The following is a 14,720-nucleotide window of genomic DNA, read 5'->3' on the forward strand; positions in this document are numbered from 1 at the left end:
AAGATAGATGTGGGGCTACATCAGGGATCAGCTCTGAGCCTCTTCTTGTTTGCAATAGTAATAGAGAGGCTGAATGATGAGGTTAGACAGGAATCTCAATGGATCACTATGTTTGCAGATGATACTGGATCGGTAGTGAGAGCAGAAAACAAGTGGCGGAAAATCTAAAGCGGTGGGGGTATGTGCTGGATAGGAGAGGAATGAAGGTTGGTCGCAGCGTGTGTGTGTGAAGGAGAGGGACTCAAGTGGAATGTTGAGGCTACAGGGCGTGGAGATAAAGAAGGTGTAGGACTTTAAGTATTTAGGGTGAACAGTCCAGATCAATGGAGAGTGTGCAAATGGAGGTGAAGAAATCAGTTCAAGCAGGTTGGAACAAGTGGAGAAAAGTGTCAGGGGTACTATAGAGGAATATCAGTCAGAATGAAAGGAAAGGTGTACAAGACACTTGTGAGACCAGAGATGCTGTATGATTTGGTGACAGTGGCATTGAAGAAAAGACAGGAAGCAGAGCTGGAGGTAGCACAGATGAAGACATTAAAGGATCTCTTTGGGAGTGATAAGGATGGACTGTATCAGAAAGGATTCTATCAGAGGGACAGCATATGTTAGATGTTTTGAAGAGAAGGCCAGAGAGGCCAAACTGAAATGGTTTCAGTCATGTACAGAGCTGGGGTAGTGAATATACTGGTAGAAGGATGCTGGGATTGGAACTGCCAGGATGTCTCAAGGAAGACCAAAGAGAAGATTTAAGGATGTAGTAAAAGAGGACATGAAGTTAGCTCGTGCATGAGAAGAGGATAAAGTGAATAGGGTTAGATAGAGGGGATTTGAGTGACCAGGATTGATAGGATCAGGAACGAGTCCATTAGAGGAACAGCACATGTTAGATGTTTTGGAGAGAAGGTCAGAGAAGCCAGACTGAGATGGTTCGGTCATGTATAGAGGAGGGATAGAGAATATATTGGTAGACGGATGCTGGAATTGGAGCTGCCAGGCAAGACCAAAGAGAAGATTTATGGACGTAGTGAGAGAGGATATGAAGGTAGTTGGTGTGAGGGAGGAGGATACGGATAGTAGGGTTAAATGGAGAAAGTTGATTCGCTGTGGCGACCCTTGATGGGAAAAGCCGAAAGAAGAAGAAGAAGAAGAAGAAGAGGGGATTGATTCACCGTGGCAACCCCTGAATGGAAAAGTCAAAGATCTATAAAGACAAATAAATAAGTTAGTGGGTTTAGAAGTAGTATTATAAAGTGTCATTGTTTGCAGTCATTTTCATTGATTGAAAAGATGGGGCCTAGGGTCATGGTTCAGTCAAGTCATATCAAACTGATTCAGTGCTGTAAAATAATACCAAACCACTTTTTAATATGTGACAGAGAAATTTTCTAATTCAAAGTATCATATGCAGTGGCAGCGAGAATAAAGCGAGAAAAAGCAAACCACTGAAGGTTTCAGGGAGGTGCTGAAATCTCTGACCTGTAACATTTATCTTCACTTCTAGGTAGCGGTCCTGGTTGACAGGCACTGTCGACCTCTTGGTGACCACACCACTCTTAATTGTTTTGGGCATGAAAGTCCCAAGGGGAGCAGGTATGATGCTAGAGGCAGAGGCAGTGCTGGAGTTACTTGACCAGTGCTTGTTCATCTCAGAGAAACCTGATGCCCTCTCTACTGGTACATGCAGAAATTCCTGAACCAGATGGAACCAGTCAAAGATGAGGAACACCCTTAGATTGTTGAGGACCACTGTGAAGCACGAGGAGTCACGAGTTGATCTGCAAAAAGTTAGAGATGAACATGAGATCAAGTGTTAACTCCTCAGATCAAAAGTAATTTTCAGTCATGTGTGACATGTTTAATATACTCTCCAGTGATACCTGTAGTGGAGTTCAAGCTGCAGTGATGCACGATTAGCGCCTGTTTTGGAGGGCTGAAGAATGCAGTTGAAGACGTTACTTCTATACCTCTCAGATCCATGACTGTGTCGAGTGTCGTACGCCAGTAAAGAATGAGACACCAGGTTGACAGACTTGGTTCCATTGGATAAGTTCTCAAAGAGCAGCTTGGATTTCATAAAGTTAAACCTAGGATTCAAGAAATTCACCAAAATGTACCTTTCACACTGTCTACTAATTCAAAATGACATCCAATAAAATACATTTTCAGTGAGATGACTATATTATTTCTCAAATAAAATGCAAAGATTAGAATGCAAAATGTTATTGTCAATTGACTATGAATATTCTCAGGCCAGGTCCCTGGTAATCATTGTCAGATCTTCTTGTGGCAACAGGACTTTCTTGAAGATATTTCACCTCACAAGTTGAAGAAGTGTCTCAGATGACAGGTGAAATGTCTTCAAGAAAAAAGTGGCATGACAAGATCAGACAAAGATTACTGTCATTTATTTGCATCAGGGTTAATATTTCTCATATATGCAAAGGTATTTTTAAGACATTTTCTTTGCTTCTTCATAGCCAATAACTCAATCAAAGTAAAATAGTACTGTTGGAATAATGCACACCTAATATAAAGCTTTGGCAGGTTGCTATAGGACCCACCTTGCTAGTGAGCATTTGTGTTCACTTGTGCTATTGCTGTTTATGAGCTCCAGACTAACATCCACCATATCCACCAGGAGTGTCAAGTTAGTGTAGACATCACCACTCAGCACAGTCTGTGGAGGAAAAACAAGTCTATCTTAATTATTCCCCCTATTATGTCACTGCTAATCAAAGCTGTACTCAATTCAAAGTATCCTAAAATTGGAAAGGGAAATTAATTAAAAGGATGCGCAAACAAATGTCAGAACTTGTGAGCCTAGGTCAAAAAGTATGCCTCTCTAATAGATACATTATCTTTTTATTTGTCCTTCCTCTGAAATATTGTTACATGTGCTACATTTCCTTCACATTCCTAAACATTTTTTTATTGGTTGATTTTTTTTTCCATTACCTACATACATTTTCTTCGAGTACATCGTCTCCTGTTGCTTCAGCAGGGACAGTGTTAGCAGTACCATAAGTTTAAATTGTAACACTGTGTCATTTCTTAGTCTTAAATTCGAGCATTTTAGTAACTGAAAGCTTCCTTGTTCTAAAAGGCACTGAAATGCATTGCATTCATATAGGTGGCCATTAATTTGCATCCATTAAATCATCTTTGGATAAAAGATTTGAAAAGTCTGTTATTGCTTGTATAGCTTTGAGTTTTTAATTATTTATTTTGTACTATTAATTTTAAAAGGCCATTATATTGGTATCTTTAGAACATTGCACATTAATCTCTGAAGCCATTGATAACATCCAGTGTGTTATAGATTATTGATAAAGCAGCATTTATCATGTTTGGAGGATAATTGTTTATATGATACTCGACTACTATGAATAGCATTATGAGTGTGCCAGGTGTCTCACATAGGTGCTGGGGTCCTGCAGGTTGTAGGGTCGCAAGAATTCTTCAACAGGCTCCCCTAAGTTTTCCTCAAGCAGCCCTCTGATCAGCTGGTAGTGCTTCAGATCCAGTGAGCAGTGGACTGACGACAGGCTGCCATGTATGGACATGTCAGGCACTGCATGGCTCAGCTCCCTGATAATGTGGAGGAACACAATGGCTGAGTTTAGGACAGGGATGATTCAGCTAAAACGAAAGCCAGCACAACTATGTAGGTTCATGATGATAAAGTTAATATCACAGAATCAAATTACATGCCTTTTCACTCATTTCAATGGACTTTGGTTCAAATATCTCTAAAAAAAATGAGGAGCTCTCCTTCTATATATCTTCTCAGTTTTCAAACTTTTTTCTGGGGATAAATAACAACAACAACGCTACTACAAGTGCTACTTCTAATACTACAAATAATATAATATATAATGATGATATGATGATATGTCATTTAATAGAAACATATTATACATTTATTCAAAACGCTCTTTCCATTAAAATGATGTAAAAACAAGTAGAAATCATAGACATTAAGTTAAAAAAAAAACATCAATTCCACCCATCCTTTCGTCAGGCTAACGGTGGGGCTCAAGGTCTCCAACAAACTTCCTGCATGATTTTGCAGAAGATGCAAAATAGACATGGGGAGAACATGCAAACTTCACAAAGCAAGGTCCTCTGCCAGTATCAAACCTTCTTGCTGTGAGGCAGAAGCACTAACCACTCAACTTAGCAATATGACCTAAATCTCGTATGCAACACTAAAGCGGTGGGTCTTCAGCTTTTCTTTAAAAACATCAACAGAACTTGCCTGCTTGATGTCAAGAGACATACTGTTCCACAGAGTTGGTGCATGAAAAGTAATTACCCTCTTGCCAACAGTCTGATCAATAGATCTTGGGGATACACCAAAGGTCAAAACCCTGGGAGCACTGTATAAATCAGGCACATATGACTGAAATGATTTGGAAAAGTAGTATGATGGTGCAATGCCATTAACTATTTCATACTTGAGGACACCTTACAGTCTGCTCTACACTGACTAGTTAGTCGGAGATGCCGGGTGCCAGTATAGGAGTAATATGTTCAAATTTACTTTCTCTAGTCAAAACATGAGCTGCTGCATCCTGAACAATTTGCGGACCTTGGACATTATTCTTTGGCAAATTGGTCACAAGGGCATTGCAATAATCAAATTGTAATGTCACAAATGAAAACATTAAGATCCCTATATCTATTAATAACATGGAAGGCCTGATCTTAACAATACCTCTAAGACGGAAAAAGGCCACTCAAATGACATCTTTAATATGAAGGTTAAAAGAAAGTGTCCTGCTGAAAGGTTCTAGGTTCCTAATTCCACCTGTGCAATGAAATTGTCATGAACATAAGTAATAATTTTAATTTCTGTATTGGTGGAGTTAGAGAGCAATACAATTAACCTGCTGTTCATAGCAGCTAGAGAGGCTCTTAATTTAAGTATGGCAAGGTTAAGTCCATCTACGAGCAATGACATGTACAACTACAGGTCATCTGCATAACAGTGAAAATTAATTCTGAATTGATGCAGAATATGACCCAGAGGTGCAATGTTCTACAAAAACAGCATTAGATCTAGAACAGAACCCACTGCAATCCCATGCTTCAGAGCACAGGGCATGGAGTGGGTAATGCTAAACAGACCACTGTGAGAGCTCTTAGATAGGTATGAATCAAACTACTGGAGGACCTGACCAGATACCATGTTCTCCAATATATCTAACAAATGTGACAGCAGCATCACAGCATGTACTGCTCAGGTCAAACAAAAATTAAACTGAGGATGACTCTATTGCCGGTCTACTGCCAGTAACACATCATTCACCATCTTTGTAATGGCTGTTGTAGTGAACTAGCATGCTCTAAAAGCAGACTGAAGTGGCACATAGGGATTATTTGCTGATGAATAATATATGAGTGGATTTAAGTTTCCTTTCTCTAACACGTTTGATAAAAAAAGCAATATCTGGTCTGTAATTTGTTAGCCAGACATCATAGGCTTCTATAATAAAGGTTTAATCATTGTAATTTTAGAACAAGCTGGGAAAACTCCTGAAGAAAATGACGAGTAAAGACCATTACTGTTTTGCAATTAAAGTCGTCAGAGGATCCAGTTTGTGCCACATATACCCTTGTGCTGCCATAATAACATGAGTAAAAATCATGAAAACCATGAGTACACTGCCTCACCACTAAAAGAGCAATTTAAATAATCGTTTTATGCACTACAACTATTTTATTGCAATGGTTTACTGATCATGATTGACTGATCTTGATAATGGACATGTGTTGAAGAAATTTTTGTAACTGTATCAAATTTGGGCAGAGGTTTTACCTTATTTTTTATCATTCATATATACATATATGTTTGCTGACGTTTGCTTACGAAACATTTTATATATATATATATATATATATATATATATATATATATATATATCCACACACATATAAATTGCATTGCCCCTCAGAACTCATAGCTTACATCACACTCCTCAATGAAATACAAACACTTTCTGAAAAATATATAATGAGTAGGTTTACTTGTCCAGATTACGCTCCACTTTGAGCTGGAGACGGCAGCAGTCCTTTAGTAGGTTTCCTCCAATGCGGCAAACAGTGTATGAAGGAAAAATTATATCGGACAACTCAGATGGGTTATCACCACTGTCCCTTGACTGATTTGGGAAACGCTCCGCAGCAAAGATGTCCATCTGCTGCAGGTCAAGAGAAATACAGTCCAACAGGCATACATGGTCTCCTAAAGAGCAAAAGCAGAAATGATTAGGCTATTTTACATTGATAACTATAACTATAGTGCATTCTGAGTTAGCCATTTCAGATTCTTTGAGTAAAATTGTTAAGAATAAGATGTAACCTCCTTCACAAAACATAGAAGAGAGAAATTGATCAGATCTTTCTAATGGCTGCTTATATATGAAAACAAATCAGCAAAAACGCTTCTGTCATCTTCTTGTAAAGAGGTTATCTTTGTTATTGCAAGGTGCACGGAAACCAAAGACATTTCATATATTAATAATCTGAGCTTGCATAGACTCTCCTTTTATTGCTGAAAAATACAGTTAATGGAACAATAAAGGAGGTCAATGATGATTTCTTGTATTTGAACATTTTTTTCTATGGGCACTGTGAATTGGATACTGTCCATTTTTTAAAGTCTACATAACTAAGGCACTAAGCAAAGTAGTATATCCTTTATGTGCATGAGGACAATGCATTATTCCAGATAATGATAACCTGAACTGCAAGTGCTGCCATCTTCCTGAGCTCTCCCTGCATCTCTTGGCTGTGGCTTGCTGAAGGTGAAGACTGAAGAGGACGTAGGGCTCTTGGGCAAGTTTGTAGGCCTTTCTTGCTCAATGTTCTTCCCTTTTGCATTCTGTATATGCTCCTTTTCCACAAAAACAGAGCAGATATGAAGCTGGACATCAAATCAGTCGTCACTTGAACATCCAATTAACGCAGAGGTTTTAAAATAATGAACAGAATAGCTTTGCTGCTAGGGCCCCCAACAGAAGTCAATTTCATTATTTAGTTCATGATAATCTGATAAATGTGATTGACTAATAATCATCACTGATAATTATTAGCCTCATCCACCGCACCACAAATGGTGCCCCGTGTGAGGCTAGAGTAGAACAGTGCACAGCATAGTGTACATCAAACTTAAGTCAATCATACAATGGGCTATTATCAGTGAGCAATAGAAGGGTAAGTGACTCACTTGACAGGGGAACATCGCATGTGCTATTGTAAGATTCTTTACCTTGTCTTTGGAAGAAAATGTTCCACTTCCGCCTGCTGGCAAGAAGCAGTTTTTCACCTTCAGCTGGCCAAGATTGGCCACAATAACGCTTGATGACCGTGAGCTTTGTGGGATGAGAATAACCGGGGCACCAGCCTCAATATCTAGCAAAACTCTGGATGCCCGCTGTGGATGGTCCCGCACCTGCAGAAAGATATTACTGGCTGAACATCGAGGTCAAGATGTAGGCATGTGACAAAAGGGTAAAAGAAAATAAAGACAGGAAAACAAAAATCATTGGCTGTGGTGCATTATCAGCATAGATGAAAACACCAAGAGATTAATTTGGAGCAGGCAAGATACTTACTTGATTTTTGGTCAAAGTGTTAAACCTGCTCACTACAGCTGATCACACTAGTTTTAGATATTGTCAGAATGTCCTTTTGGGTACAAACATGGTAGATGCTTTAGGCTTACCATAATGTAATTCGATCTTCATCTTTTTCTGACTAAGAATTAAAGCATTAGATCATCTAGGTTAGGTGGCACAGTGGTTAACACTTATGCCTCACAGCGTTTCCTCTGAGTTTCCCACAGTCCAGAAACATGTAGGAAGTTTTCTACAGCCATCATCAATTGAAGACCAACTCTTTTGAGGAAAACGATGTTAATGTCAATTCTTTTACTTAATGTTCAGGATATTAGGAGTCTGACTTAGAATAATCTGTGTTGGATGTTCTTGTAGTGAACAAAAACACCCATCTGATATTCTCTTGTGTAATTTCTGTTGAATTTATTATAACATGATTTGATACTTTGAGTTTCATTGCAACTTCTACACGGTTTCTGCAACTATCAGCTAATCCAGCACTTAAATAGTGGAGCCCCCCTGGGGCAACATGCTTATTTTTTTGCTGAACTAGAATAAAGTCTAATTGCACATCAACAAAAGGTGGCAGTGGCACTCACATTGTCAGAGTGTGCGCAGAGTATGACCTCTGTGCTGTAGGTTTTTTTGCACTGAGCATGCGTGCACTCAGCTCAGAGCAGGTGATATGAAGTGCAACAAACCCTCAAGAGACACCATGGAAAAATATTTGGCAGGGATGATAAGAAAGGCGGAGAGAGACAGAGGTAATGACACAAACGAAAGTCACCCGAAAGCTAAAACAGATGGTTCAGTTGGTCAAAAATGTTCGCAGTTTTATTTATTTATTTCAGGCAAAATGACTTACATGAAAGTTGATCTTTTTGCTTTCCTTAATTGTTAATAAAGTTGCTATGTTATGCAGAGGTGGACATATAATTTATTAATCCCCGTGGGGAAATTCGTTCTATGTAGTAGTAATATATATAGTAGTAATAATTTATCCTTTATTAAAAGGATATCCTTTATTAAAAGGGGAAATTAGTTCTCTGCAATTAACCCATCATGGATGAACCATTAGCAGTAGGCTGCTGCCGACAAGCGGCAGGGGAGCAGTTAGGGGTTCAGTGTCTTGCTCAACAACACTTCGAAACACTAAGAGAAGCCGGGAATCGAACCAGCAATGTTCGGTTCCAAAGTCAATTGCTCTACCTCCTGCTGTTGGCAAATTCTTTTTTTTCTTATAAGGGGTGCATACCAGAAAATAAGTGAGATCCCATGAATCCACTATAATGATTTTTGATGCCAATTTAAATAATTTAAATAAATGTAATGTCGATGTCCAACTGCGGATATGTTTAATGATAATACTGTCAATCATTTACATCTGGAATAGATTATCCACAGTAGCTGACAGGTACATCGGCGCTTCCCGGTGACAACGGAACTAAAGAAGCACATGGATTTAGCTTTTTGTGTCTGCTCCTTAAGAGTATTTGACTTGGTGATCATTTGAGCAATTCCTGTGCTGTTTTCAGCTTTCACAGAAAGTGGCACACACCTTGATCAAGACAGCCTTTTTTCCTTTCTTAGTGCTTCAAGCACATCCTCCAATGCTTTTTTGCTTGTTTAGTCCTTTCTGACACAGCTCTGAAACAGCTCAGAGACACTATCGCTTGCCAGATACCAGTGGTGGTACACTGCAGTGTTCAAACACCAGACCACAACACCACAGTTGCTAAACAAGATTACGGTAAGTGTAGACGCAGCAGCCCCTCTTTCTCCTGCACTTAAGGTGATTTGTCCTAGTTCTTCGTGTTTTTCTTTGGGTTTTCCGCCACCAAATTACAAGTAAAGTCGACAAGATCAGCTAAACATCTACAGAAGCCAGCCTCATGACACCGTGGAGTCCTTACAAACCGAGATACTCAAAGAGTTCAGACTACTACGCTGACCAACAGCCACATCAGTCTCAGCAGCATCTTCTCACCCAGAAAGGAGGTAAGACAAACGGTGTGAGAAGAAGCAGAGGAGGGGGACATGCAAAGGTACCCGTGCGAGGCAACCGGCTCAAGAGCCAGAGACAGAACCTTCAGGGCCACGAACAAAAGTGGCCTGGATATCATACCGGATCGGTCGAGGACCGGGTTAACGATGACCACCATTGGTACTGATGGCCTACAGGGTACCAGTGGGTCTACTGTGGGTCGAAGAACAAGAACAAGAAGAAGGGGAGTGTGTGTTCGGAAGCAGAGAGAGAGGAGGAAAGGAAAGAGCCTGGGACAGAGAGTAGGGACTTTGAATATCAGGGTACCAAGAGAGGAGCTCTGGTATTGTATGAGGAAGTCTGGTGTGGCAGAGAAGTATGTTAGACTGGTGCAGGACATGTATGCTAGCTGTGAGACATTGGTATGGTGTGCTGTTGGGGTGACAGAGAAGTTCAAGGTGGAGGTGGGACTCCATCAGATATCAGCTCTGAGCCCCTTCCTGTTTGCATTGGTGATGGGCATGCTGACAGATGAGGTTAGACAGGAATCTCCATGATGCTTGCAGATGACATTGTGATTTGTAGTGAGAGCAGAAAACAGGTAGAGGAAAATCTAGAGAGGTGGAGGTATGCTCTGGAAAGGAGAGGAATGAAAGTCATTTGCAGCAAGGCAGAATATATGAGTGAATGAGAGGAACTCGGGGGGGAACGGTGAGGCTACAGGGAGTGGAGATCAAGAAGCTGGAGGATTTCAGGTACTTGGGGTCAACAGTCCACAGCAACAGAGAGTGTGGAAAAGAGGTGAAGAGACGGGTATCAGAAAGTTGGAATGGGTGGAGAAAAGTGTCAGGGGGAACTATTTCATAGAAGACTATCGGCCAGAATAAAAGGAAAGGTGTACAAGACAGTGGTGAGACCAGCGGGGTTTTATGGCCTAGAAACTGTTACAATGACGAAAAGACAGAATGCAGAACTAGAGGTTGCAGAGATGAAGATGTTAAAGTTCTCTTTGAGAGGGACCAAGATGGATAGGATCAGGAATTAGTCCATCAGAGGAACACCACATGTTAAATGTTTTGGAGAGAAGGTCAGAGAAGCCAGACTGAGATGGTTCGGTCATGTACAAAGGAGGAATAGAGAATATATTGGTAGACGGATACTGGAATTGGTGCTGCCAGGCAGGAGGTCTCGAGGAAGACCAAAGAGAAGATTTGAAGATAGCTCGTGTGAGAGAGGAGGATACAGAGAATAGGGTTAGATGGAGAAAGTTGATCCGGTGTGGCGACCCCTGAAGGGGAAAGTCGAAAGAAGAAGAAGACTCTCAGCTACACAGAACAACCTGCAAGATATAAAGGAAAACAGGGCCACAGAAGAAAACATCCCCAAACACACACAAAGACCCCTAGGGACATAACAGTGGGCATCTACTCAAAGACTACAAACCTGTGCCACAGGTCTGCGACGACAACTTCTCTGTAATGTACAACTTCAACAGCTTTTTCGCACGGTTTGAGGCTCAAAACAAAACTCATCCAAAGAAGACCCCACATCCCCCTGATGACCAAACCCTGTGCTTGTCTGCTGCCAGCATGAAGAGAACACTCCACAATCAACACTCGCAAGGCAGCAGGCCCAGACAATATCCCTGGTCAGGTGCTGAAGGACTGTGCAGACGAACTTAAGAACTTTGAGAGGCCACAAGCAGTACGGGTCGGCAACAACATCTCGAGCAGGATTACACTCAGTACAGGTGCACCCCAGGGCTGCGTGCTCGGTCACCTGCTCTTCACCCTGCTGTCTTATGACTGCAAACCCACCTACAGCACCTATCACATGGTCAAGTTTGAGGATGGCACAACTCTGGTGGGTCTCATCACCAGGGACGACGAGACCCAATACAGGAAGGAAGTTGACCTAACCATGTAGTGCAGAGACAACAACCTCATGCTGAATGTCAGCAAGACCTAGGAGATTGTTGTGAACTTCCGGTGAGGCCACAACAAGTGTGTCTCCCTTACCATCAATGGCGCTGGAGTGGAAAGAGGGAGCAGCACCAAATTCCTGGGGGTGCACATCACCAAGAACCTTTCCAGTCCCACTAACACTGCATCACGGGTGAAGAAGCCACAGTGGCGCCTCTACTTCCTTCGCAAACTCAAGCAAGAGAAAGCCCCCACACGCATCATGCATATCTTCTACCGGGGCACCATCGAGACCATCCTGACTAGCTCTATCACTGTGTGGGAAAGGAGCTGCACAGACTACAACAGAAAAGCACTGCACCGCATCATGAACACAGCTGGAAGGATCATCGGTGCCCCACTCCACTCCCTGAGATCCATACATACCACCCGCCTCACCCTTAAAGCATCTTCAATTGTGAGCAACACCAGTCATCCTGCACACAGTCTGTTCAGCCTCCCGCCTTAAGGGAGAAGGTACCAGAGCCTCCGGGCCCGCTCCACCAGACTCATCAACAGCTACATAACACCAGGCTGTCAGGATGCTGAACTCTCTTCCCACTATCACACTCCCCACAATCTGCCCCACTCCAAGATACTGAACTCTCTCGCTCTTCATCCCGCCCCCCGAACTACACACACCCTGGATGCCATGCTCTTCTTTTCTTTTTGGCACTACTGCTACTCTGCATTGAGAAAACCATTTCGCTGCCAAGATAAGATAAGATAAGAACAACTTTATTTTTCCCGAAGGAAATATATTGTCCATATACCATCATGGTACTACCTTTGCACTAAACTGTACATAAATAAATAAATAGATAAATACTTCTGCTGCTCCTCTTTCATGCTGTCAAATATCAGTCTGCATGTACTTTATACTTCATACCTCATAGTTTAATGTTTACTGTTTAATGTAACAATGCCCTTCACTGCTAATTTGCACTTGATTACGATTACTATATCATTAATTTCATGACATCATGGGATTGTGAGAAACATCTTCTCAATTCTTCTGTATGTTCAGTACATGCAGAGAAATTGGCACTAAAGCTGACTGAACTTTGGTCCTCCTGCTTGTCGGGGCACTCCTGTAATCACTGTAGCGGCGGCGGTGATCAGAGCAGCAGCAGCTGTTATTGTAGTCGGTGATGGGAACAGCTGCTTTGCTGTTCTCAGCAAAAAAATGCTGCCTGCCTTTCACCAACTTATGGCATCTGATTGCATGTGCGATTTAAACAAATTAATGTCCATTGTGCAAAGTTTTGAGGGTATTTTTTGCACATGCTACAAAACACCTCAGACATTTTTCTGCCAAGGGGCTTTAACAAACCTCGGAACAGTCCTTCATACATTCACTTTTGTTGAAAATTACACTTTCCCATTTTTCCGACACAACAATTATGACTTTGTGCACTATTGTAACATCTATCAGAAACAATGGGCAATTAAAGGGTTCCTCCTGTCAATCGTCACCGATCACAGTATTCCGATCGAAATTATTAAAAGTTTTATGCAGCCTAATCAAAATACATTACAAATAACAATGATTTCCCATCAAGTTTATTTACATTTTAAATGCCTTTTGACATTGAATTTAGTGTTTTTTAATGCTATTTAAGGCTGTAATTTTTGTAAAATCCATAACTGAAATCTATTACTCTGACTTTTAAAGTTTTTTAATGACCCAAAGAAAACCTCTTGTAACTTGTAACTCAAGACTCATAATTAATTTGGCTTTCCTTTATGCCTCCTTACCACTAAGCTCAGCTCACCTGTGTCTTGGTCAGCCAACAAGCAGCTTACCCAGTTCCTTTTGTAGAATTCCTTTTGTTTTAGAAAATTAATCTGTCTCACCAATCTGTGTTTTCAGACCGTCTTTTACCTATAATATGCAGCTTACTCATCCTTTGAACAATTAATAGATTGGACCTCAAAATGTAAGCTCACAACTGAACAGTCATTCTTTACCTATAATGCATGACCCTGCACATAGAATCTGGGGGGCCTGGAGCTGCTAGCAGCTGACCTGGACAGCTGACCTGAAGATGTTAGTCATAGAGACATCCAACCATTCATTCCTACGGTCCTAAGTTACACCCTTCTATTAAACCGACTGACTGTAGCTGGACTGTAAAAGGAAGAGCTGTGGGAGAACATGAAAACACACACACACGCACACACAGACAATGGTGTAAAACCTTTTATACACAAATAAAGGTTTTACACCGTACTGTTGCACAACCCTAATAAACACTTATTTCCCCTGCATTTTTTAACAACTGGATGGATGGACCATACGTCTGAAAGAGCAGATATAAAAATATATATATATATATATATATATATATATATATATATATATATATATATATATATATATGTACAAAAAAGGGTCTAAATGGAAAATCATTGAAATTGTCTTCATCAAATTATTTTGGCAAATGGAAGGGGGGTGGGCAGCATGAAAAATTGGCAATACAAGAACTATGAGATTCAGCTAAAAAGTGTTTCTTTAATATTCGACACAGTTCCCCCTTATTTTTTCCGAAGAAATATCCTCCATTCAATGTGATAAAATATACTTCAACAGAAAACAACGCATTGCATTGTATAATCCAATCTTAATTTTTCTTTTTTTTTTTTTTTTATTGCAATTCAAGAAAAAAAGGATAACTGACTTATTGTCTTTATATACTACAATGTTGCAAGACCTACTCACAGTTTGGCCCGCCATTGCAGCTCTTTGCCTGCCCAGTACATCCTGCAGTTGGGTAAAATGTTGGATGAAGGCCACCACCTCTGCCTGGAAGCGTTGAGTGTGGACGTATTGCACCGAGGCCATTTGCAAAGACACTTTGATGTCACATTCCCGCTCCAAGTTGGGATCAGGCAGGCCATATCTGAGTGGAAGACATTTACACTTGACCAAAACTAAAAAGGCTTCAGGATTTTGTAGAGCTGAATGCGCTAGGATTTGCAGTATACCGATGAATGTTGAAAATGAGTGCTTCTCCTCCTCTTGTTGTGAAGCGCTCTCTGTAGAGATTGCCATGAGGGGTCAGGTCACTGAGGGACAAACTTCCGAGACTACCCTTCAGTGTCAGGTTACCCTCTGAAATACCAAATATGATAGGAACTTACGAATCCTTT

At 40.9% G+C, this 14,720-nt stretch overlaps 1 protein-coding gene across 2 annotated transcripts in view; it reads right to left on the reverse strand.

The window, feature by feature from the left end:
- Positions 1 to 14,720, reverse strand: part of vps13d (vacuolar protein sorting 13 homolog D) — a 106,118-nt gene that overhangs the window by 57,324 nt on the left and 34,074 nt on the right. For both annotated transcript variants that reach the window (XM_086142117.1, XM_086142116.1), the window contains exons 23-31: positions 14,556 to 14,682; positions 14,290 to 14,470; positions 7,274 to 7,456; positions 6,745 to 6,898; positions 6,031 to 6,247; positions 3,417 to 3,588; positions 2,562 to 2,677; positions 1,878 to 2,084; positions 1,477 to 1,775 (exon numbers count right to left, since the gene is read on the reverse strand). In XM_086142117.1, the coding sequence (XP_085998243.1) occupies positions 1,477 to 1,775; positions 1,878 to 2,084; positions 2,562 to 2,677; positions 3,417 to 3,588; positions 6,031 to 6,247; positions 6,745 to 6,898; positions 7,274 to 7,456; positions 14,290 to 14,470; positions 14,556 to 14,682 (1,656 nt within the window). The remainder of the gene's footprint in view (positions 1 to 1,476; positions 1,776 to 1,877; positions 2,085 to 2,561; positions 2,678 to 3,416; positions 3,589 to 6,030; positions 6,248 to 6,744; positions 6,899 to 7,273; positions 7,457 to 14,289; positions 14,471 to 14,555; positions 14,683 to 14,720) is intronic.

The sequence above is a fragment of the Fistularia commersonii genome, chromosome 34 (assembly GCF_037954325.1).
Source record: "Fistularia commersonii isolate RoL2024-O1a breed Wild chromosome 34, RoL_Fcom_v1.0, whole genome shotgun sequence".
NCBI classification, from domain to species: Eukaryota; Metazoa; Chordata; class Actinopteri; order Syngnathiformes; family Fistulariidae; genus Fistularia; species Fistularia commersonii.